Source organism: Macaca fascicularis, chromosome 11, assembly GCF_037993035.2.
Source record: "Macaca fascicularis isolate 582-1 chromosome 11, T2T-MFA8v1.1".
In the NCBI taxonomy this organism is placed as follows: domain Eukaryota; kingdom Metazoa; phylum Chordata; class Mammalia; order Primates; family Cercopithecidae; genus Macaca; species Macaca fascicularis.
The window spans coordinates 119,075,143-119,099,866 of record NC_088385.1 but is presented as its reverse complement, the minus strand read 5'-3'; the positions used below and the strand labels follow the sequence as shown (position 1 = coordinate 119,099,866).

The window sequence follows — 24,724 nt, the reverse complement described above, 5'->3', positions numbered from 1 at the left end:
TCCCAAAGTGCTGGGATTACAAGCGTGAGCCACCTTGCCCAATATTTTTTTTTTTTTTTTTTTTTTTAGCTCACAAGCGCTACTAAATAATTTTGACTGATTAAAATACTACAGTAAAGTATTGTTTATCTTGATGACTGAGGTTTTTGGCATTTCCTTAAATCTTGCCTGGCATTGAGCAAAGGCCTCGGTGGGCTCATCCTGGTCCCAGTCCTGTCCCTTATTGGCATGTGTTTTGCCCCCTCAGCTCTCAGCTGCCCCCAAGGTCGATGTCAGGTCTGCTTGACAGGAAGCCTGAGGTCTTTCTGCCATGATTGTCTTTCCCAGTCTTCTCATACTTAGATACTGAATTTTAGTTCTAGTTCCTGGTTCTTTTACAGTCAAACTTTCCACATATGGTACCTGGTCTTTTGGTACTGCATGGATATGCCTCATGGTGCCAGGTACACTCCTCTTGTGAGGGTTGTTGTTTTGTTTTGTTTTGTTTTGTTTTGTTTTCTGAAACAGAGTCTCACTCTGTCACCCAGGCTGGAATGCAGTGGCACCATCTCGGCTCACTGCAACCTCCACCTCCTGGTTTCAAGTGATTCTTGTGTCTCAGCCTCCCAAGTAGCTGAGACAACAGGCACACGCCACCACGCCTGGCTAATTTTTGTATTTTGCTTCACCATGTTGCCCAGGCTGGTCTCGAACTCTGACCTCAAGTGACCCACCTGCCTCAGCCTTCCAAAGTGCTGGGATTACAGGTGTGAGCTACCGCACCTGGCCTCATGGGTTTTCAACTTGTGACTCTGCTGAGTCAGCTTAGGGCTCAGCCTCTCTCTTCCCCGCACCTGCCCCTCCCACCCTCAGCCCAGATGTGCTGGAGTTGCCACAGCTGGGCCTGGCCTAGGCCAGACTCCCCAGGAGACGGAGCAGGCCAGAGGGAGTGAGGGGCCTGGGTTGCCAGGAGAAGGGAGTGATTCCTGAGAACATGCAGATGGGTTCATGACTGGCCCTTTGGAAAGGCGAGAGCACCTTCTGGAGTGCTTGTTTGGGAACAAAAAAATATTTTTTCAGTGCTCATAGACAGTTTTCTTGTATCTCAGAAAACTTTCTTTTTCACCTGCTCATTGCACCAATTTTGAAGAATATTTCCTAAGAATGCGATCACCTGTTTAACAAGTTGTACTTCCAACTAAAAATACTTGCTGACTGACTATCATCTGGGACTATTCTAGACTAAACTGCTATGATAAATAGCCCCAGGAGGACAATGACTCAAGTTCAGTGGAAGTTAATTCCCTGCAGATGTAAGAGTCAGGGTGAGCATTGCAGTGTGCCCACCTTCGGGGAGGGGCCTATCATCCCCGAGCAGCCAGGTAGGGGCCAAGTGCAGAGGACAGCAGCCTGGCCCCCATGTGCCTCACATCCCACAGTGACCACGGTTGCAGGGCCTCACCTTACGGCAAGGAAGGCTGGGCATGTGCTGGGCTGTGCCCAGAGAGGGAACCAGGCTTTGGTGGGCAGCTCGCCCTTCCTCTGATGTCCATCTACTGCCCCTTTCAAACAGTGTTTGCAAACAGAATGCTCACAGGGCTTGTCCTGATGTATGTTCACGGCAGAATTATTTTGCCCCCTCTCCATCCAACAGGGGAGAAGCTGGTGCCCGGGGCCAGAGAGGTTCTGACGGAGATATTTAAGAGCTGTGCCCATTCAGAGCAGACGCTGAGCCTGACACCAGCGAAGCCCATCAGAGTCTCTGACATTTATCTTAGCAAAGAGCAGATCAACTCCCAGACCCCAGGCAACCTCCTCCACCTCTTCTTCACCAATGTCCGGCCTCCAAAAAAGGTGCTGGAGGATCAGCTCACCCAGGTAGCTGCCCATCCCCACCATACCCAGGCTGGGCCTCGCGTGCCCCACAGGACGAAACTCAGAGCCTCCCTGCCACCTCTGTGCTCCACAGATCCTGAGGAAGTATGGCGTGCCAAAGCCCAAGTTTGACAAGAGCAAGTACAGCAAAGCCGGGAAGGAGCAGCACCCCGTGAAGGTGGTGAGCACCAAGCGGCCCATCACCAAGCCGCCCACCAAGGACAAGGCCGTGCTCAACAGCGTCAGGTGTGTGCCCCAAGGAGCCTGGGCAGCCTGGCCTGTGGGCAGATGTGGGGGCGCTCTCCGTGCAGGAGCCTGGGGGGCTGCAGCTCCTCTGGAGGAGCTTGGTGTCAGGCTTTGTCACCCAGGCTGGAGTGCAGCGGCCCGATCACAGCTCACTGCAGCCAGGCTCAAGTGATCCTCCCACCTCAGCCTCCTGAGTATCTGGGACTACAGGCACATGACACCTCACCTGACTAATTTTTTAAATTTTTCTGTAGAGATAGGGTTTCACCATGTTGGCCAGGATGGTCTCGAACTCCTGGGCTCAAGCGATCAGCCTGCACTAGCCTCCCAAAGTTCCGAGGTTACAGGCAGGAGCCACTGTGGCCGGTGGGTGTCTGGGTCCTTTCTGCTGAGCTCCTTTCTCAGTCCTCAGCTCCATCAGGTGAACACTGGAGTTTCATTTTATCCACAGGTGTGGTCAAATCCTGACCATGCAGGCTGGAAAGCCGACCCATCTAAATGAAGACAACATCTAAAATGTTGTACTTTTTTGTTGTTGTTGTTGTTGTTTTTTATTATACTTTAAGTTCTAGGGTACATGTGCACAACATGCAGGTTTGTTACATATGTATACATGTGCCATGTTGGTGTGCTGCACCCATTAACTCATCATTTACATTAGGTATATCCCCTAATGCTATCCCTCCCCCCGTACATTTTTTTTAATCCTACTTCTTTTAGCCACACAAATAATGCATAGTTATTGTAGGAAGATTAGAAAATGTATAACGCCTTAAGCCCAGGAGTTCAAGACCAACATGGCAAAACCCCATCTCTACAAAACAATATAAAAATTAGCTGACTGTGGTGGCATGCACCTGTGGTCCCAGCTACTCAAGAAGCTACTCAAGAAGCTGAGGCAGGAGGATGGCTTGAGCCCCAGAAGTCAAGGCTGCAGTGAGCCATAATCACACCACTGCACTCCTGTCCAGCCTGGGTGACAGAGCGAGACCCTGTCTCAAAAAAAAAAGAAAAAGAAAATGCATAGTGCCTATTGGAAAAAATTAAATTGCCCCATGCATAGCAACTGCTTTTAAGTACATGACCTTTGATTTATGCCTCTATATTATTTTCTTAAGTTTTGAACGACTAAAATAGTACAAAATTCAAAAGCATGTGCAGTGAAAAGCCGCTCTTCCTTCCGACCATTCTTAAGCCTTGAAGTTCCCCTCCCTGAGCCTGCAAGGTTACTTCTGTAGCCTTTCAGAAGAACCCTTTCTATAAATATAGAAGCAATTCTATACATATGCCCAGTATTGGGTACCATACACAATGTCCACACCTTGCCATTTTTATTTTTCTTATTTATTTTTTATTTTTTGAGACGGAGTCTCGCTCTGCCGCCCAGGCTGAAGTGCAGTGGCGTGATCTCAGCTCACTGCAAGCTCCGCCTCCCGGGTTCACACCATTCTCCTGCCTCAGCCTCCCCAGTAACTGGGACTACAGGCGCCCGCCACCACGCCTGGCTAATTTTTTGTATTTTTGGGAGAGACGGGGTTTCACCGTGTTAGCCAGGATGGTCTCGATCTCTTGACCTCGTGATCCGCCTGCCTTGGCCTCCCAAAGTGCTGGGATTACAGGCATGAGCCACCGCGCCCGGCTGCCATTTTTACTTAATACTAATTTTGGAAATCATTTCAGACCAGTACAAAAAGAATTCCCCATTCCTTTTTTAAAAAATAGCTACATGGCATTCCATGTGTGGATATGCATATATATGTAATAGAATATTCTTTAGATACGGGGTCTATGACTCTCGAGTACACAGAGATGAAACCTTGATAGCAAAATATTACCTAGCAAGAATCGCTAGAGGAATTGTTTAACCAGAAAAATAAAGGTTTTAAAAAGTTAATTCATTATGTAGAAATGGTGTTTTTCAATCAGCACTGTCCCATAGTGCTTCTGTGCTGGTAGAAATCAGTGCTATGTCTGTATCTGTGCTGTTGGGTACAGCAGCCCCTAAGCCACAACTGGCTATGGGGCATTTGCATTGTGGCAAGGGTGAACAGGAACTGAATTTGTGATCATATTTCATTTTAATTAACTTTAGGTAGCTACATCTGGCTAGCAGCTACCTTATAGAACAATGTAGCTCTAAAATATGTAGAAAGAGGGTCTGAAAAGAGTCTCTGCAAGATTTTTCACATTTTAAGGCACGGATTTGTCCTTGTAATTTGCTCAGTAAACTTTTCTCACTCAGAGCAAAGGCGATCTTGAACCTAGCCCTGTCTGAGCCCTAAGCCCTAAGTTGGAGGAGGGGGCAGGAATGAATGACTGTACGAGGCTGTGTATTTCCTATCGGGAGGAGGTGTGAACGTGCATTAGTCTAATTCCAGTGCTTTGGTCTACAGCAGGACTGCCTTAAGTGAGAAGAAGCCAACTGTGAAGCCAAAGTCACCAGAAAAGAGCAAACCAGATGAAAAGGACCCAGAAAAGTCCCCTACCAAAAAACAAGAAGGTGAATGAGCAGATGGGGCCTGGAGTGGGCTGGGACCTGTTTCCATCCTGGAGACTGGGCAGCCCCCCCGGAGCAGGCCTCTGCTTTTCCCGACTGGCCACTCTCCTACTGAGATGGCCTCTGCTCTGGGCTCTGGGTTCCCTGGGGTATCAGGCAGGGCAGCATTTCCAGAGATTCTGGGAAATATTCCTGGCCAGGGATCGCCCCTCGATGCCATCTTTGATGACCGTGAACTTGAGGAGGTAAAATAGCAGTTCCAGAAACACCACACGCCCAGGATGAAGAATAGATGATTGTGACCAAAAAGTGAAAATTGGGAAATCTGCATGGACACTTTCTTCTAGAAGGCACGGCCTAAGCTAGCAGCCCGTGCTGGGGCAGTAGAACGCAAGCCTCCAGAAAGGCCCAGGCAGCATTAGAGAAAGCAATTCTTGTTGTCTGGAAAATTGCTTTGTCAGTCGGGGATGTTTTAGAGATTCATAGAAAGAGGGGACGTGGGAAACTGCAGCCTGTTGAGGGAGACAGAGCCCTTGGGGGCCTGGGCACATGAGGGCTTATGAGTGTCCTGTGCGCAATGGGTTGTGATGGCAAATGACAATTCCCAGAGTTACGGGAGGGAGAGGGGAATTAGGTGGGTTGTGCCTTAAGGGAGAGGCTGTGGTGAGAGCAGAGCACATTGGAGGCGTGCGACGTGCTCAGGTCTCACCAGATTCCTCACACTGGACCCTTTCCACCAGTCCCTGAGGAAAAATACCTGACGCTGGAAGGATTTCACAAATTTGTTGTTGACCGAGCCAAGCAAGACATCCGCAGTGTCTGGAGGGCGATCTTGTCCTGTGGTTATGATCTTCATTTTGAGAGGTAAGAGGGTTACCCCTCAACTCAGTTGGCACCTTGCACAGAAATTGTTTTCAGCCAAGAGCATAATTTCTGAGGAGCTGGTCCATCTCCCCTGTTGATAATGCTTTCTGAGTTATTTCATAATTTCTGAGTTTTTCCCTAAGTGCTAAATGGATTTTCTAACCCACTTGTAAACAAACCTGTTCTTTTCCTCCACACTCCTGACTTGGAGGCTGTGCTGGTCAGCTTGGGCTACCGTGACAGGACACCACACCCTGGGTGGCTTAAACAACAGAAACTTGTTCTCTCTCAGTTCTGGAGTCTGGAAGGCCCAGATCAAGGTGTCAGCAGTGCTGGTTTCTCCTGGGGCCGCTCTTCTTGGCTCCCAGACTGCCACCTTCTCAAGGTCCCCACATGAAGTCTTCCCTCAGTACCTATCTGTGTCCTAATCTCCTCTTCTTACAAGGACCCCAGTCCTGTTGGATTAGGAACCCACTCTGATGACCTCAAGCACCTCTTTAAAGGCTCTGTCTCCAAATACAGTCACACTGGGAATTAGGGCTTCAACATATGTATCTGTTTGGGGACTGGGAGGACACAGTTCAGTCCCATAACAGACAATTTCTTACCCCAAAGAACCTTGTCCTCAGAGTCACACTTTGCCTCGAGTCCCCATTGCCCTCACTCCTTCCCAGGCAGGGGCACAGCTAGGCCACAGCTCTCCAGGGCTCCAGGACTAAATATAGTTTCCCCTTTCTAGCTATAAGTGAATCCCAGGCACTCCAGAAATCACCCTGCCCTGCCCTCCCTCTGGCTCACACGCGTGTGCACATACACACACACACACCCCTACTCAGCCTTGTCCACAGCAAGTGCACCCGGCATCAATCAATGAGAATGGCTACCAGGCCGGGCGCGGTGCCTCACACCTGTAATCCCAGCACTCTGGGAAGCACGAGGTCAGGAGCTTGAGACCAGCCTGGCCAATATGGTGAAACCCCGTCTCTACTAAAAATATGAAAATTAGCCGGGCAGGGGGTACATGCCTGTAATCCCAGCTACTTAGGAGGCTGAGGCAGGACGATCGCTTGAACCCAGGAGGCGGAGGTTGCAGTGAGCCGAGATCGCGCCACCACACTCCAGCCTGGGCGACAGAATGAGACTCCATCTCAAAAAAAGAAAAAGAAAATGGCTACCAAGGCCGAGCGCGGTGGCTCATGCCTGTAATCCCAGCACTTTGGGAGACCAAGGTGGGTGGATCACCTGAGGTCAGGAGTTCAAGACCAACCTGACCAACATGGTGAAACCCCGTCTCTACTAAAAATACAAAAATTAGCTGGGTGTGGTGGTGAGTGCCTGTAATCCCAGCTACTTGAGAGGCTGAGGCAGGAGAATCACTTGAACCTGGGAGGTGGAGGTTGCAGTGAGCTGAGATTGCGCTATTGCAGTCCAGCCTGGGCAACAAGAGCAAAACTCCATCTCAAAAAAAAAAAGATAAAGAAAATGGCTACCAAAACATGCTTTTTTTAAAAATCCATTTTCAGAATTAAGAACTGCTTTACTGCTTGCTGCCAGCCTTTTGTACCATCATTAAAGGCTCAGAGTCAGTCCTTGAATGGATCTTGCATTATGGTGGCAGGGACAAGTTTTCTGAACTTGTTTTAGAAATCAGAAACTGGGCTGGGCGCGGTGGCTTACACCTGTAATCCCAGCACTTTGGGAGGCCGAGGCAGGCGGATCACAAGGTCAGGAGTTTGAGACCCGCCTGGCCAATATGGTGAAACCCCCCTCTACTAAAAATACAAAAATTAGCCGGGCGTGGTGATGCACACCTGTAATCCCAGCTACTTGGGGGGCTGAGGAGGGAAGATCACTTGAGCCCGGGAGGCCAAGACTTCAGTGAGCTGAGATCCTGCCACTGCACTCCAGCCTGGGTGACAGAGTGACACCCTGTCTCAAAAAAACAAAAAAATACCCAATAAAAGGCCACATTCATAGAGGCCCTCTGGGGCGGTGATGATGCCCTGACACATCCTTCCTGCCTCACCGTGGACTTTTCTAAGGGAAGCCAAAGGCTTCTGCTTGGATCATTCAGCCTAGAGAGCCATGGAGGACCCCTTCTGAAAGAGGCTTAGGTCTGTCTTGGAGCACTCTTTGGATTGGACAGAGGTGGCCTGTAGGAAGGAGATACCTGATACCGCCCCCTTCCCCTGGTCCCCAGGGTAATGTTCCCAATATGACAGGTGGCCCACTCAAGGTGCTACAGGCTCTGGAATTAGAGGCTGTGCCAGGTATCTGCCTGCCTGCCTGCCTTTCTTGGGTTAATAGCCTAATATTTGTGGAATAAGGACATGCACCCTTTCTGAAAACCTCACACAGTGTCTACCCACCCAGAAGGTCATGTCCGGAATTCGGTGCCCACAGCATGGCTCTCTGATGCTTCAGTGAATATTTCACCCAACATTTTTCTGGAAGTACATTTTTTCAGTCCCCTGAAGTGGGATCAGACAAGATATACTGCTCTGCAATCTGCTTTTTTTTCTTTTGAGATAGGGTCTGACTCTGTAACCCAGGCTGAAGTGCAGTGGCACAGTCACAGCTCACTGCAGCCTCAACCTCCTGGGTTCAGGTGATCCTCCCACCTCAGCTTCTCCAGTAGCTGGGACTGCAGGCACATGCCACTATGACCAGCTAATTTTTGTGGGGGGTTTTTTGTAGAGATGGAGTTTTACTGTTGCTCAGGCTGGTCTCAAATTCCTGGCCTCAAGCAATCTGCCTGCTTCAGCGTCCCAAAGTGCTGGGATTACAGGCATGAGCCACCTCGACTGGCCTGCAATCTGCTGTTTAAAAATTTGTCCACATCATCCCATATTATTCCACTTGATCATTTTCCTGGCTTCCTAGCGTTGCGTTGTTAGGTGCAGTGTAATTCAGCTAATCCCCTATCGATGGACAGTTGGGTTGTGTCTGATGTTGCTGCAGTAACACAGCCCTGCAGCAGTGCCCTCAGAAGCACACTGTGGCCCATCTGTTCTAAGAGCTCCACAGGTGAATTCTGGAATGGGCTTGCTGGGAAAAGAGTAATGACATCAGTGACACCAGCAGCTGACAATTCTTGTGCATTTGGAACGTGCTGGGCACTGCTTCACAGGCATCCTGTCACTGAATTCTTATGACTGGCCAGGCACAGTGGCTCACTCCTGTAACCCTAGCACTGTGGGAGCTGAGGCGGGAGGATGGCTTGAGCCCAGGATTTCAGAAACAGCCTGAGCAACACAACGAGACCCCATCTCTACAAAAAAATGTAAAAATCAACCAGGCGCATTGGCTCATGCCTGTAATCCCAGCACTTTGGGAGGCCAAAGTGGGCGGATCACATGGTCAGGAGATCGAGACCATCCTGGCTAACACAGTGAAACCCCGTCTCTACTAAAAATACAAAAAATTAGCCAGGCATGTCAGTGTGTGCCTGTAGTCCCAGCTAGTTGGGAGACTGAGGCAGGAGAATGGCATGAACCCGGGAGGCAGAGCTTGCAGTGAGCTGAGATCGGGCCACTGCACTCTAGCCTGGGTGACAGAGCAAGACTCCGTCTCAAAAAAAATAAATAAAAATTAAAAAATAAAAATTTTAAAATTAGGCAGGCGTAGTGGCTTGCACTTGTGGTCCCAGCTACTGGAGAGGCTGAGTAGTGGGAGAATTGCTTGAGTCCAGGAGTTCAAGGCTGCAGTGAGCTATGATCACCACACTGTGCTCCAGCCCAGGCAACAGAGCAAGACTTTGTCTCTAAGGAGAAGAAAGTTTTGTGACACACTGCAAGCTGATGCTATTATGAGCTCCTCCTTCACCCTCACACGCTGCTGCCAACTCTCGGGAGTGAGACACGGGTGGGTGCCTGGTGCCGCCTCCCAGAAGGCTGCAGCGTTCCCACTCCCACCAGCGTGCTTGGCTTGCTTCTTTTGAAAGAGCTTTCCCCATGAGGAGCAGTACAGGCACCAAGTAACAACCTGGAAGGCGAGGCTGTCTTCTCAATGTGCTCCAGGAGCTGAGGACAAGACTCTAAGAGAAATTCAACAGTCATCCCAGTGCACCCCACCTCACTTTGCCCTTCTCCCCCTGTTCCCACCCCCAGGTGCGCCTGCATCGATGTCCGACATGCACAGAAGGCCTCAAGAAAGTGGACCCTGGAGATGGACGTGGCACTCGTGCAGTACATCAACCAGCTGTGCCGCCACCTTGCCATCACACCCGCACGGCTCCATCCCCACGAGGTGTACCTGGACCCTGCGGATGCTGCGGACCCCAGAGTGGCCTGTCTCCTGAGTATGTGGCCCTGGGCCTGTCCCCTCCCCTGCTGCCTGATGCGGGCATGCCCCCTGACAAGGGGCGTTTACAAGGGCTAGATTCATTTAGACGCCCGTCAAACGAACACTTCAGAACATGAACACCTGCTATGCGCCAGGTGCACAAGGAAGGAGGGGGCTGACGAAACAGGGAGAGCAAGGCAGGGGGCCAGGACTGTGGCCTAATTAGTCTGGGGCCTTTTTAGATGCCCATGAAAGCAAAGCCAGGGAGCAGATACAGAAATGCATGGCTGCAGGGGATGCCCAGGCCACTGCCTGGAGGCCCCACTGAGGCCAGGGCTGCCATGGGGAGTGAGAAGCATTTATAGTCTGATAGCTTGCAGTAGAGGCATTAGCCTTCATAATGGAGAACACCATGTTTTTATTAAAAGCTAGGATTGCAGGAAGTCCCATTCAGGTGCCCCTGTCTTTCGAAAGAGAGAAAGCTGTTCTCTGGGCCGGGCGCAGTGGCTCATGCCTTGTAATTGCGGCACTTTGAGAGGCCAAGGCGGGCAGATTACCTGAGGTCGGGAGTTCAAGACCAGCATGACCAACATGGAGAAACCCCATCTCTACTAAAAATACAAAATTAGCCGGGCATGGTGGCACATGCCTGTAATTCCAGCTACTTGGGAGGCTGAGGCAGGAGAATCGCTTGAGCCCAGGAGGCGGAGGTTGCAGTGAGCCAAGATCACGCCATTCCACTCCAGCCTGGGCAACAAGAGCAAAACTCCCTTCTCCATAAAAAAACTAGGATTGCACACAAAATATAAATTGTTAGTTCCCAGATGTCCCCCCTTTACAAGGTGTTGGTGAGCAGCTCATTACACTCGTACCAGGGGCTGTGCTCAGCCGCTTGCCTCATCAGCAACAGGTGCAGAGCCCTTGCTCTCTCCTGGGTGCCAAGGAGGTAAAGGTGGGCAAGAGGTTGTCCCTGACTTCCGTCTGTGGCAATGTGAAGGGTGAAGAACTGAAGGGCAGTGTGCCAGTAGCACAGTTTACTGGTTTTGATATGACATCACCATTGGGGGACGCTGGGTGAAATGTACACGGGACTCTGTGCCAGTTTTGCAACCTCCTGTATTATTATTTCAAAATATTAAGTCAAAAAATAATACAGTGGACAGCCCTGGCATGGCCCTGAAGGTAGATGAGGGGGCCTTGGACTCCTTAAGAGCCAGCACCTCCATCTGGCCAGCCAGGGCCTCGCCCTTTGTGTCTGCTTGGCATAGGCACAGGCACATCAGGGGCCGCTCGCTCACTGACAGCGTCTCCAGGGTCCTAGGTAAAAAATCCACCAATCCTGTTCCCAGTGATAGGGACCCCCTGTGTTGCCTGTGAGTCAGGCATCTCAGCCGATCTGGCCAAGATCTCAGCCTGACTGCTCCTGCGCCCTGCAGACGTGCCCATCGAGAGCCTGCGCCTGCGCTTCGCCTTACTGCAGTCCCTCAACACCACGCTGGAGACCTTCTTCTTGCCCTTGGTGGAGCTGCGCCAGACCCCTATGTACACCCATAGCATCGCCGCCCTGTTGAAGGAGGCCAAAGGTCAGTGCCTGCACCCGCCCTGGCCCTGCAGGAAGAGAGAGGTGACCTGCAAGACGCCAGGGCCAGAATCCACAGGCAGGGTCCTTGGGCAGCCCCCCAGGAAGATGCCTTCCCCCCGAAACCTTTCATCTAGCAGGCTGGGCTCCTCTGGAGCAACAGGTCCACCCAAGGGAAGTTACTTTAATTATAAAAGTAACATATGCTCTGAAAAGTAAAATTATTTTTAAGGTTTTCAAATTAATTAGAAATATATGAAGTTCTGTTTACTATCTGGCCTCCACATCCCTACATCCCAGAGTGACATTGTTAACAGATGAGTATCTATCCTTCCAGACTTTTCTCTTCACATACAGACAGACACGTGTGCACACACAAAGCTTTTTGTCTTTTTTTAAATTAAAAATAGGTATCATTTTCTACATTCCATTTTGCAACTCTAGTTTCTTTGCATTGTTTCTGGAAATTGGGTGTCTCCTGGGAATGACAAAGGGTACATGCACTTAGCAGCTGGGTAGATGCGACACACCACCCTCCACAGTCAGGACCCGGCTCTGCTGCCACCAGGGGGCCTGAGAGTGCCACACCCAGGGACGTAAAGAGAGTCTTGGGGGGACTGGGAAGGAAGGGACAAAGCCCCACCCAAGCCTCTCCCACATTCCTCTCCTTAGGGCTGATCTTCTATGACACAAAAGTGACCGTGATGAATCGAGTGCTGAATGCCACTGTGCAGAGGACAGCGGACCACGCGGCACCTGAGATCACCTTGGACCCACTGGAAATTGTGGGAGGTGAGGTTGGCTGCAGAGGGCAAAAAATGCAAAATGGCAGTGCCTAAACACACTAGTGGATTTCTGGAACATAAAAGAAGCTTCTAGAAGAAGGGGGTCCAGGGCTGGTGCGGCAGTTCCTTCTGTCGTTCTGCTGGAGCATCCTGGTGTGTGGCTTCCTGCTGGAAGGTCCCTTCAGGAGCTCGGGGAAGGGGCATAGCAGAAGGAGCTTGGCTTCCGGGGGCCTGCCCAGCTGCATGGGGTCAGATGGGGCAGGCTTTGCTCTGATCAGCCGTGCGACTGCCAAAAATGGGGATTCCAGCATCAAAGGAAAGGGAGAGAAGGGCATTGGGGAGGCTCCCCAGAGTCTCTGCCACAGCGTATAGACAGAAGGGATATGCGCAGAGGAAACGAGAGAGGAATTGGGGGGCAAGGACCTCCCTGAGAGGCAGAGGGAAGCTTCTAGAAAATGAGAAGGGTCCAAGCACTGGTGGCCCAGGAGGGCGGGTTCCAGAGGTGGGAGCCACAAGTGCTAAGGCACAGAAGGCTCTAAGATGTTCTAAGGGCAGAGAAGGCACAGGGGGCCAAGTGAGGGAGCAGGGGTCCAGGGACAGGCACAGGCCTGCTAGGCCCGGGGTCTGTCCTCAACGGGAGGGCAGAGGGCTGCCATGGGGGGTGCTTTGATCAGCTCATCTCACTTTCCAGGGGAAATCAGAGCTTCTGAAAACTCCTACTTCTGTCAGGCTGCCAGGCAGCTGGCCTCAGTGCCGTCGTCTCAGCTCTGTGTCAAGCTGGCCAGTGGTGGCGACCCCACATATGCCTTCAACATCCGCTTCACTGGGGAGGAGGTCCACGGCACCAGTAAGTTGTGGTGGGCTCCCCGCTGAAGGAGCTGTGTTTAGTGTCCAGCCTTAGCCCCAGCTGCCCAGGACCTCCATTCCTAAGAGTAAAAGCTGCGTCCTCAGCACCTGTGCTACAGAAGCCTGGTCTGCACCCAGAGTGGCCTCACACCCATGTCCTCCAGACCGTCCCCGTGTGGAAGCCTCAGCCAGTCCCTCCTGGGCTTGGGGATGGCACTTGTTCTCAGGGCCCTTCTCGTTGCCGGTTGGCCCCCTCCCCGGGAAGGGCCCTGGCTGAGGAGTTGGTAGGCCTGAAAGCTTGTGTGTGCCCCATGAGAGGCAGGGTGTTGGGGAGCCCTTGGTTAAGATGGCACCATCGCACTATGCAAGGATGAGGACTGGCAGCTGAGCAAGTGCTCCCTTGTGACCCTCTCATGCTTAGCCCCAGACATTCAGGAAATGTCTCCACTGCAGATGCAGAAGAAACCTAGTTTCTCCACAGCTGGGCACCCTGGAGGGAAAGGCTGTCCGGGCAGGAGGGAGCCCCCACCCAGCTCCTTCTCCCCTTTCCTCTGATCTGCCCCCATGGGAATGCAGCTGCCTCCCAGACAGAGGACCCTGGCATCCTATGGGCAGGCCTCCTAGGCCTCTCTGAGAGCAGCTCTGGTTCACTGACAGCCCAGACTCACGCACGACACCTTATCCTCCCCACAGCAGTGAACCTGCCCAGAGTGCCAGCCCTGGCCCGTCCTACACATAGGGAAACTGGGACTCCACAAAGCCAAGTCACTTCCCAAGGTCAGGCAGCCAACTGGGGTTCCAGGGTCCAGGCCCCTGGCCTTCCAAGTGTCGGCAGTCGGGACACTCCTGCTTCTCCTTGAAGCAGAGGTGAGGGCCAGGCCCAACATCTGCCCCTGCACTGGGCCCCCACACTGGGCTTCCACGTGGCTCTGACCAAGCAGGGTGTGGGCACAGCTGTGCTCAGAGCTCCCTGACCTCAGGGTACCAATAGGGAACACAGGGAAGGCCAGAGGAAGAGATTTGCAAGGAAACCAAAGGCCCATCTTGAATGGCGGCAGGAGAGGATGAGCAGTGACCGTTGCCCTTTGCACATTCACACATTTGTCCATTCACTTACACATTCATTGGACAGACGCGAGCCCGGGCAGTGGGGGAGGCAGTGCTGAGTGAAACAAGTGGTCCTGCCCTCAGCCTGGGCCAGGGGCACAGACGTGGACCAAACAAGTCCACAACTCAGGCAGGCTTGCAGCTGTGAGGGGTTGCCTGTGTGGGGACCTGCAGTGACCTCACTGAATCCTCAAATGGCCTTTGGGGAAGGTACGGTCACTCTCCCATTTGACAGACAGGTGACCGAGCCTCGGGGACATCTTGCCCTCTGTGGTATCACTGGGTGGCCCCACTAGTGAGTGGAGAGCAGGCTTGGACCTGAGGCCTCCTAGGCCTGAGGTGGCTTCTTTCCACCCCGCCACAGTGGCAGGCAGGCCAGGGAAAGAGTAGCCGCTCTGGCCAGCAGGTGAGAGGGAGGGAACGGTGCCACCTCCCGCCGGGATGCCCCCAGGTGCCCATGTTTCTCGTCTGTCCTGCAGGCGGCTCTTTCCGCCACTTCCTGTGGCAGGTGTGTAAGGAGCTGCAGAGTTCCTCGCTGTCGCTGCTGCTGCTGTGCCCCAGCTCAGCTGTCAATAAGAACAAGGTAGGCGGAGACCGAGAGGAGGCTCCACGTCCCCAAGCTCAGGTCCCAGTGCAGTGGCTGGTGGTGGTGGGGCAGTGTGTGTCTCATCGAAACTAAACCTTTTCAGAAACCTTCCCAATCTGTGGGGACAGGCCCTTGCCACACTGCCTGGGCAAGCTCTGGGAGCTTGCAGTGACTTCTCTCCTGCCTGCCACAGGGTGCGGTGGCCTGAAACACATGTTCCTTGGCGGGCACAGAGGCCCATGCCCAGGTCACCTCATGCCCACCTCCGCTTCCAGGGCAAGTACATCCTGACCCCGAGCCCCATCACCTACGGGGAGGAGCAGCTGCTGCACTTCCTGGGGCAGCTGCTGGGCATTGCTATTCGGGCAGATGTCCCGCTGCCCCTGGACCTCCTGCCCTCCTTCTGGAAGACGCTGGTGGGCGAGCCCTTGGACCCTGAGCAAGACCTGCAGGAAGCGGACATCCTCACCTACAATTACGTCAAGAAGTTTGAGAGCGTGAGTACAAGGCACAGTTCTTCCGGGGGCGTGCAGCGCCCGGGGCCTCCCCGCTGCCTTGCTTAGGACTCCATGCAGACCCGAGCTGCCTGCTGAGGCTGGGTTGGGATCCCCCAGAGGACCTTAGGGGTGTGAGCCATCTGCCAGGAAGGCTTGTTTCATAGGGACAGAGGCCTCTGGCCTCCCTCCCTGCTGGCAGCAGAGATTGGAGGTAACATGACCAGCCCTGCTGGTCCTCCCACATTGGTGCTCGTCACCTGGCCATGGGTAAGGGCTCCTGGAGCTGAGTGAACAGGCACTAGGGGAGCGGCTGTAGGGGTGCAGGTTAAGAGTTGTTTCAGGGCCTCAGAGCACAGGAGTCAACCCTGGGACCACCTGAGGTCAACCAAGGGAGAGGCGTCAGGATGGAGCCCTTCCTGCCTGTCCAGGGCACACGTAGGTTTTGAGAGCATGGTGCTGTTGCTCAGCACCCCCCTGGAGGTGGATGGGGTCCACAGTCCCTCTGTTCACTCAGTGGCCATCACTGAGGCCCTGTCATGGGCCAGACAGGCTCTGGGCACTCACCCTGTCCTCGGGGAGTGTCCAGGCTTGTCTCCTTCGTGGTGGAGGGTGGAGGGCTTTATTCCATCATCACAAGGTCAGGAGGAAAGTGAGGCTCGCCAAATGGAGGTGACTTGCCCAGGCCCTCACAGCTGGCAGGGAGCAGAGCCACCGGGAGCCCAGGGCTGCCTGCTCTGACTTCTGGGCTCTCCAGCACCACACGCCCTGCAGCTGAGAGAACCATCCTGGCCGAGTGTGGAGGGCAACGTCCCACCCGGCGCCCCTCAAGGCCACGAGAGTGAACATCGTGCCTGAGGCCTGGCAGAAGCTGCTCTCTCCTGGGCCTCAGGTGAAGGAGGTGCCAGCTGCTTCTGCGTACGCCAGCAGAATACTCCATGGCCGACTGAGGCACTGCCTGGCCAGGTCTCTGCCATTGTCCCCCTGGGTCACTCAGGGCAGCCATTGCAAGACAATAGCAGAGCCAGAGTCCCGGATGCCCGTGGCTTCTCGGTAGAAACAGGCATGACAAGGCATTGTCTAAAGGGTGGAAGGAGAACACCCACAGTGGACTGAGGGTTTATGTGTCTCCTGCACTCTTCCAAGGAATCCTTCTGGGGCTCTGGGTGCAGCGCAGGCTGGGGCTGCAGGGGATGCGAGGCGGGGTCCTGCGGGCCAGCTGCGGCTTCTGGCTGCAGGGATGGCCAGGGCCCCAGAGGGTGTGGGGTGCAGAACCACATGGTGTTGTGGGATGTGTACTGGAAAGAAATGCTCTCGACTTGTATCAGTGGAGCGTCTGCAGTGAAGGGGTAGGGAGGCTGCTACTAAGGAGACTCCAGACTTAGACCTGAATGTCCGTCCACCTGTCACTGTCCCCGAGCTGCAGTCAGTCTCCTTTGGGTCTCACCCTGTCGTCTCCCAGATAGCCCAGCAGACACAGTGCGAATCAGTTTCCCTGGACCCTGATTCTGGTCGCCAAATGTAGGGAGGCAGTAGCCTATACACCTCCACAGACAGGACTAAGTCAGGGCTGTCTGGTGGCAAGGGACAGAAATCCCAGCCACAACCAGCTTTAGAAAAAATTGTTTAAAATTAGTTGCTCTTAGAATGGGCGCGGTGGCTCATGCCTGTAATCCCAGCACTTTGGGAGGGTTAGGTGGGCAGATCACAAGATCAGGAGATCAAGACCATCTGGCTAACATGGTGAAACCCCGTCTCTACTAAAAATACAAAACATTAGCCAGGCGTGGTGACAGGTGCCTATAGTCTCTGGCTGCTTGGGAAGTTGAGGCAGGAGAATGGCGTGAACCCCAGAGGCGGAGCTTACAGTGAGCCAAGATTGTGCCACTGCACTCCAGCCTGGGCAACAGAGCAAGACTCCATCTCAAAAAAAAAAAATTAGTTGCTCTTAAAACAAAAACCATGATGGGTTTGACTTCAGGCAGGGCCAAATCCAGGTATTCAAACAGTGTCATCTGGTATTGGTCTCAGGCCTCTTATCCAGATTGCTTTAAAAAAAAAAAAAGAAAGCGGCCAGGTGCAGTGGCTCACCCCTGTAATCCCAGCATTTTGGGAAGCTGAGGCGGGTGGATCAGGAGTTCAAGACCAGCCTGGCCAAGATGGTGAAACCCCGTCTCTACTAAAAATACAAAAACTAGCCAGGCATGGTGGCGGGTGCCTGTAATCCCAGCTACTCGGGAGGCTGAGGCAGAGAATTGAACCCGGGAGGCGGAGGTTGCAGTGAGCCAAGATCGCACTACTGTACTCCAGCTGACAGAGCGAGAATCCATCTCAAAAAAAAAAAAAAGAGGCCGGGCGCGGTGGCTCAAGCCTGTAATCCCAGCACTTTGGGAGGCCGAGACGGGCGGATCACGAGGTCAGGAGATCGAGACCATCCTGGCTAACACGGTGAAACCCCGTCTCTAATAAAAAATACAAAAAAAAACTAGCCGGGCGAGGTGGCGGGTGCCTGTAGTCCCAGCTACTCGGGAGGCTGAGGCAGGAGAATGGCGTGAACCCGGGAGGCGGAGCTTGCAGTGAGCCGAGATCTGGCCACTGCACTCCAGCCTGGGTGACACAGCAAGACTCCGTCTCAAAAAAAAAAAAAAAAAAAAAAAAAAGAAAGAAAAAGCAGTCTGGGTGCAGTGGCTCACGCCTGTAATCCCAGCACTTTGGAAGGCTGAGGCAGGTAGATCACCTGAGGTCAGGAGTTCGAGACCAGCCTGACCAACATAGTGAAACCCCGTCTCTACTAAAAATATGAAAATTAACCAGGCGTGGTGGCGGGCGCCTATAATCCCAGCTCCTTAGGAGGCTGAGGCAGGAGAATTGCTTGAACTCAGGAGGCAGAGGTTGCAGTGAGCCCAGGTCGCACCACTGCACTCCAGCCTGGGCAACAAGAGCAAAACTCTGTCTCAAAAAAAAAAAAAAGAAAGAAAAGAAAAGAAAAAGCAAAGAAAGCAAAATTAGTCTCAGGCAGGCTCTCCCAGCACACGGGCAGAGGTGGCCTCCAGCAGTAAAGGGTTTCCCATCATAGAGTCTGCCCGTGCCAGTGAGACAGGATCGCTGCCTCCAAACAGTCATGGGAAAAGGCCTGGAATGTGGGTCTCTTCAGCCTGGCCTCGGTCACATGCCCGGCCCTGAACTGATGGCAGGTTCTGATTGGCCAAGCCCATGTCACATGCCCATCCACACGGCCAAGGGTAGATCCCACCAGCTGCACCTGGGATTTGCCCAGCCACCTGGGGATCAAGGTTCCACTTCCCATGGTCTTGTAATGAGCCTCACTCTGCCTCCACCCTCCAGATCAATGACGAGACCGAGCTGGAGGCCCTGTGCGCTGAGATTGCCTCCCAGCACCTGGCCACCGAGAGCCCTGACAGCCCCAACAAGCCCTGCTGCAGGTTCACCTACCTGACCATGACGGGCGAGGAGGTGGAGCTGTGCAGCCGGGGCCGGCACATCCTTGTGGCGTGAGTGTGTGCACGTGGTGGGGGCTGGCGGGGGCCGGCCAGGGTTTGACAGCAGCATCTGTTCCTGGGCAATGGCATGAGGACCTAGGTCAGGTGACAGGTGGATTTCACCAGGGGAGGGAGATGAGGCAGGATGGTGGGTGCCAAGAAAGAGGGTCCTCAGCAGAAGGGGTTTACTAAGAAAACAGCAGCTCTGAGGTGGCGGCACCAGAGGCAGGAAAGGACTGGGATGACCAGGGCGGCTGGGCCGGAGGCCTCTCCCAAGAGAGGATCCAGGACCTCTGGCTGAGTGGGTGTGGCTCCCAGACCCAGCCTCTTTGGTGGTGGTCTCCCTCACCTGTGCCCCTCACCTGGGCAGGTGGGAGAACAAGGACATCTATGCGGCAGCCATCCGGAGCCTGCGGCTGCGGGAGCTGCAGAATGTGGAGTGTGTGACGGCCGTGCGGGCTGGCCTAGGCTCCATCATCCCCCTGCAGCTGCTGACTACGCTCAGCCCGCTGGAGATGGAGCTGCGCACCTGCGGCCTCCCCTACATCAACCTCGAGTTCCTCAAGGTAGACGGCCCAGGGCCAGGCTGGGCGGGGAGGTGGTGAGCCCCAGGCCTGCCTCCCTGTCACCCTTAAGTCCAGCAGCAGGCATCGGCAGTGGCCTGTCTCAGCTCTGTCCTTGCCACAGACCTGTATCATTGTCATCGTTGTCATCTCCCTGTGCTCGCAGACCCCAGGGCTGGGGAGGCACTGGGTAGGTGGGGTTCCAGGGCTCCTGACACCTGGGCCTCTCCTCCCCAGGCCCACACCATGTACCAGGTGGGGCTGATGGAGACGGACCAGCACATCGAGTTCTTCTGGGGGGCCCTGGAGATGTTCACCCAGGAGGAGCTGTGCAAGTTCATCAAGTTTGCCTGCAACCAGGAGCGCATCCCGTTCACCTGCCCCTGCAAAGACGGGGGCCCCGACACCGCCCATGTGCCCCCGTACCCCATGAAGATCGCCCCCCCAGATGGCACAGCAGGTACCGCCCTCCCCTGGCCATTTCCCAAGTAGGGACACACTAGCCCTTCTCTGTTTGGAACTGGGGCTGCCAGGCCCCATGTGAAGGGAGAACAATGAACAGGAGCCCCACACGCCAAAACCCAGACATCACTGAGGATTAGGGCCAGGCAGGAGCCAGCCATGTGGGTCTGCTGTTAGATACCTTCTCGTATCTCAAAAGAAGCTGAAAATCCAGAATGCTTCAAATCTTCTAACTTTTAAATGCAGAAAAATGGGTAAAAACAAAACAAAACAAAACATTTTGCTGGGCAGACAAACCCATCAGCAGTTTGGCACATATGCTGTCCAGCAGCTCTCTCCCCTTTTCCCTCCAAGAACTTCTCCCAGGTTCCCAGGCCCTCATTCCCATCCTGCTGGGCGCCAGGATTGGCTTAGGGCTACCCTAGGAGGCAAACCTGGAAGTGGAGGCCAGCCCAGCTTCCATGGGAGCCTCACAGACGGGGGCCCAACCCTCTGACGCTGGCTCGGTTTCTTGTAGGTTCCCCAGACTCTCGCTACATCCGCGTGGAGACCTGCATGTTCATGATCAAGCTTCCCCAGTACTCCTCTCTGGAAATCATGCTGGAGAAACTTCGTTGTGCCATTCACTACCGTGAAGACCCCCTCAGTGGCTGACAGGAGGAAGCCCCAGAATTAGGATGTCACTGAGGCACCTGCTCTGCCGGCTTGGGAAGCCACTACTGCAGCCCGTCCCTCCAGGGCCCTGCGTGAGGAGTTGGCAACATTTTGCTTTTCCGAACTTTCGTCCACGTTCCAGGGCCTCCTGGAAGACTTAACCTTTTGTCTTTGTACGTTTCGTGATGGGTTGGTTCTTTTGCTGCCTGTTTGTGGTCTATTTGTAGGATAGTTTAGTTCCCAGACAGTTTGTGTCTAATTTGATCTTCTTGGACATTGTCCCTCGTGGCCACCAGATTCTAATGCCATAAGGCCCCAGCTGGTTCCCCATCACAGAACCACCGAGCAGGAAGCCAGGGGTACAATGACCTCAGCCACACAGAGCATCCGTGCTTTAGCAGAGCGCCTCCACAGACAAGCCTGTGGCCAGCCCTCCCCTCTGGCCTCCAGCTGGAGTTGCTCCAGAGGCAGCCCCAGCAGGCCTCCCTCCACCTAGAGGTGGCTGGGCCAGTTGCCCAAACATGGGAGACACACAGGGAGCTTTATATGTTCATCTTCCTGCTTTAGAACTTGCTCCCAGTCTTGGTTTTTCTGAGGAAAAGCCCACAGTGGTTTCCCTGCGCGTCCCAAACCTCCCTATCTGCCATCTGTCTCTGCTGGGCCCTAGTCTGACAGTTTTCATCTGAGGCCTCCTCAGGAGCAGGAGACTCAAGGGTTCATCCCGACCTTAATTCACAGAGCCTAGCTGGGTGCATCCCAGCTGCAGGGGGTGAGAAGACACCCAGAGGTGGGAGACAGTGCTCAGGTGGGGGCCTCCTCTGAGACTCTGGTTGAAGAGGAAAGCACATGATTCAAGCCTACCCCACAAAAAGGGAGCACAAAATGCTCAGAAATGGCCCTTCCTCCCTGCAGTGACATAGGACAAGGGAAAGGGCCACACCCCCATTTTCAAAAGAGTGGACTGAGGTGCTCTGCTCAATTCGGGGTCTGCCTTAGTGACCCAGACACGCAAGTCCAGATGGAGACTCCAGGGGGGTCCTTCTGCCCCTCTGGCCAGCCCTGCCTAGCACTCCCCATCACCCCATGTAAGTGTGTGTGCCAGGGCCGGGCTGCCTCCAGGCTCACCCACTGCCCCAGTGCATCTTTGCCCCAAATAGGTCTTTGTCCAATGGTACTCTGTTCATGAGCAGCACAGGCCATTGTTGGACACTGTCACTTTGGGCCTTGCCAGGTCTCACAGAATCACATCGCTGTATTTATTGTATAATATTGTGAATATTGGAAGTTTTGAGTGAGTGCTATCTAGAAGGTTTTGGAGTGTGGATGCTGGTCCAAGAAAGAAGATGTGCCCTGGCCTGCTGGAAAGATTGTGAGTTCTAGAGATAGAGCCGTTAGCATCCATCTCCTCCCTGTAACTCTTAGGAAATGCATCAAGGACCATTATAGAAAGGATCCCCTGACCTCAGGATGAAATCGACCTAGGGTTAATCATGACAGCTGCATCAGTTGTATTTGATGCGAGTCACCTCTGGAGGTGAGTGCCCGCAAGCAGTTCCCCTGTTTTGAAAGAAGATGGTCAGCCCACTGCCTCCCCAGCAGCCACAGCTCCCTTGAGTGGGGGGGGGCGGTCACATCCAGGATGTATGCCTGACAACAAGGATCCTTTTATTTTCATTTCTGCAAAACGAAAGAGCCTTTGGATTTATTAGAAATGGTTTTTCCTCCCTGTATCTTTAAATTCTTGGTTCTCTTTAGTCCTCATCCCTTGAATGGACTTGTCAGCTACCTCCCCAGGAGGAGTTCAGAAGCTTCTGTTGGCCATCACTTGAGTAGATGACAGCTGTATCTGCTGCTAACATGGCTGCTTCTCCGAGAGCACATTGAGGTCCAGACAGTTCCAAACCTTGGCCCTAAAAAATGTGTGCTGTAAAGTTACTTGATGTATATTTATTATAATTATTTATGGTTGCATTTAACAAACTTTTCATTCAATCTGATGCTATTTACACCATGCTGTGTAAAGGAAGCTCACTAAAGGAAAAAAGTCACACCAATAAATAACCTTCATCTAATTTTGATTTACCTTAAGAGTTGTGTGATCATCTACTCTTGCTGAGCAAGTTCAAAGACTGGCATGCTTGGATGGCTCTGATATTTAAGTGCTGCCAAGTGGCTAGGAATTAAAGTGTTTCTAATTATTATGGTCTCTTGGCATTTGACGTGATTCTTACCCCATGAGGCTTTTAAACTACCCTTCCCCAAACCTGACTCTTGAGTCTGTGCATTGCATGTAGAAATTACGAAGGCAGGGGAATCCAAGATCAAAGCTAAACCTAACCCTATATTCCCTGCCCACTTTTTGTCCTGGCAGCTAGTCTTTGCACTTGGGCCTGGTGTGGGCATTTTTCTCAAGCGGACTGTTACCGTGGCAGAGTCTGGGCCCCTCAGACACAGCTCCTCCTTCAGGAGCAGGTGGTGGATGTAGACCTACCTTGTGCAGAAGGGACATACAGGAAAGATGTGAGGACTTGCTGAGTCCTGCTGTCCATGATCAACACTCAGCTCCTTGCACAGCTGCCTCACTGGCCAGGGGGCCCAGGTTGGCTATACTCTGAATAATCTCAGTTCTCTGTGACCTGCTTGTCCCCTCCTACTGTTCCATGGTAGTCTTCACCTAGAGTCACTTTATTCTCATGCTTTCAACTCCACCTTTCTTGTACTTCATAAACGCTAACTTGGGAAGGGTGGCAAGATGACCAAATAGGAACAGCTCTGGTCTGCAGCTCCCAGTAAGACCAACACAGAAGGCAGGTGATTTCTGCATTTCTAACTGAGGTATCTGGCTCATCTCAATGGGACTGGTTAGACAGTGGGTGCAGCCTACGGATGGCGAGCTGAAGCAGGGTGGGGCGTTGCCTCACCCAGGAAGCACAAGGCATTAGCAAACTCCCTCCCCTAGCCAAGGGAAGTCATGAGGGACTGTGCCGGGAGGAATGGTGCACTCCAGCCCAGATACTACGCTTTTCCCATAGTCTTCACAACCTGCAGACCAAGAGATTCCCTCCCGTGCCTACACCACCAGGGCCCTGGGTTTCAAGCACAAAACTGGGCGGCCGTATGGGCAGACACCTAGCTAGCTGCAGGAGTTCTTTTTTTCATACCCCAGTGGCACCTGGAATGCCAGTGAGACAGAACAGTTCACGCCCCAGGAAAGGGGGCTGAAGCCAGGGAGCCAAGTGGTCTAGTTCAGCAGATCCCACCCCCATGGAGCCCAACAAGCTAAGATCCACTGGCTTGAAATTCTGACTGCCAGCACAGCAGTCTGACGTCAACCTGGGATGCTCGAGCTTCTTGTGGGGAGCAGTGTCTGCCATTACTGAGGCTTGAGTAGGCGGGGTTTCCCCTCACAGTGTAAACAAAACTGCCAGGAAGTTCGAACTGGGTAGAGCACACCACAGCTCGGCAAAGCCTCTGTAGCCAGACTGCCTCTCTAGATTCCTCCACTCTGGGCAAGGCAGCACTGAAAGAAAGGCAGCAGCCCCAGTCAGGGGCTGATAGATAAAATTCCCTTCTCCCTGGGACAGAGCACCTGGGGAAAGGGGTGGCTGTGGGTGCAGCTTCAGCAGACTTAAACATTCCTGCCTGCCAGCTCTGAAGAGAGCAGCCGATCTCCCAGCACAGCACTTGAGCTCTGCTAATGGACAGACTGCCTCCTCAAGTGGGTCCCGGACCCCCATGCCTCCTGACTGGGAGACACCTCCCAGCAGGGGCCGACAGACACCTTATACAGGTGAGCTCCGGCTGGCATCGAGCAGGTGCCCCTCTGGGATGAAACTTCCAGAGGAAGGAACAGGCAGCAATCTTTGCTGTTCTGCAGCCTCCGCTGGTAATACTGGTCTGGAGCGGACCTCCAGCAAACCCCAGCAGACCTGCAGCAGAGGGGCCTGTTAGAAGAAAAACTTAACATACAGAAAGGAATAGCATCAACATCAACAAAAACGACATCCACACAGAAACCTCATCCAAAGGTCACCAACATCAAGGACCAAAGGTAGATACATCAACGAAGATGAGGAAAAACCAGCGCCAAAATGCTGAAAATTCCAAAAACCAAAACACCTCTTCTCCTCCAAAGGATCACAGTTCCTCCCCAGCAAGAGAACAAAAGTGGATGGAGAATGAGTTTGACGAATTGACAGAAGTAGGCTTCAGAAGGTGGGTAATAACAAACTCCTCCAAGCTAAAGGAGCATGTTCTAACCCAATGCAAAGATGCTAAGAACTTGAAAGAAGGTTAGAGGAATTGCTAACTAGAATAACCAGTTTAGAGAAGAACATAAATGACCTGATGGAGCTGAAAAACAGCACAAGAACTTCGTGAAGCATACACAAGTATCAATAGCC

The 24,724-nt window shown here is 53.1% G+C and overlaps 1 protein-coding gene across 10 annotated transcripts in view; it reads left to right on the top strand.

The window, feature by feature from the left end:
* Positions 1-22,409, top strand: part of HECTD4 (HECT domain E3 ubiquitin protein ligase 4) — a 226,425-nt gene extending 204,016 nt beyond the window's left edge. For 7 of the 10 annotated variants that reach the window (XM_074007934.1, XM_045366002.3, XM_045366000.3 and 4 more), the window contains 14 exons: positions 1,634-1,857; positions 1,949-2,100; positions 4,494-4,600; positions 5,338-5,461; positions 9,571-9,761; positions 11,182-11,328; positions 11,997-12,116; positions 12,801-12,956; positions 14,542-14,645; positions 14,924-15,145; positions 18,488-18,654; positions 19,013-19,208; positions 19,443-19,665; positions 20,185-22,409. In XM_074007934.1, the coding sequence (XP_073864035.1) occupies positions 1,634-1,857; positions 1,949-2,100; positions 4,494-4,600; positions 5,338-5,461; positions 9,571-9,761; positions 11,182-11,328; positions 11,997-12,116; positions 12,801-12,956; positions 14,542-14,645; positions 14,924-15,145; positions 18,488-18,654; positions 19,013-19,208; positions 19,443-19,665; positions 20,185-20,321 (2,270 nt within the window). In that variant the 3' untranslated portion in view covers positions 20,322-22,409. Of the gene's footprint in view, positions 1-1,633; positions 1,858-1,948; positions 2,101-4,493; positions 4,601-5,337; positions 5,462-9,570; positions 9,762-11,094; positions 11,329-11,996; positions 12,117-12,800; positions 12,957-14,541; positions 14,646-14,923; positions 15,146-18,487; positions 18,655-19,012; positions 19,209-19,442; positions 19,666-20,184 lie in introns of all 10 variants that reach the window. The other 3 variants (XR_012420694.1, XR_012420693.1, XM_045365999.3) reach the window with 3 other exon arrangements.
* Positions 22,410-24,724: the final 2,315 nt, after the last annotated feature.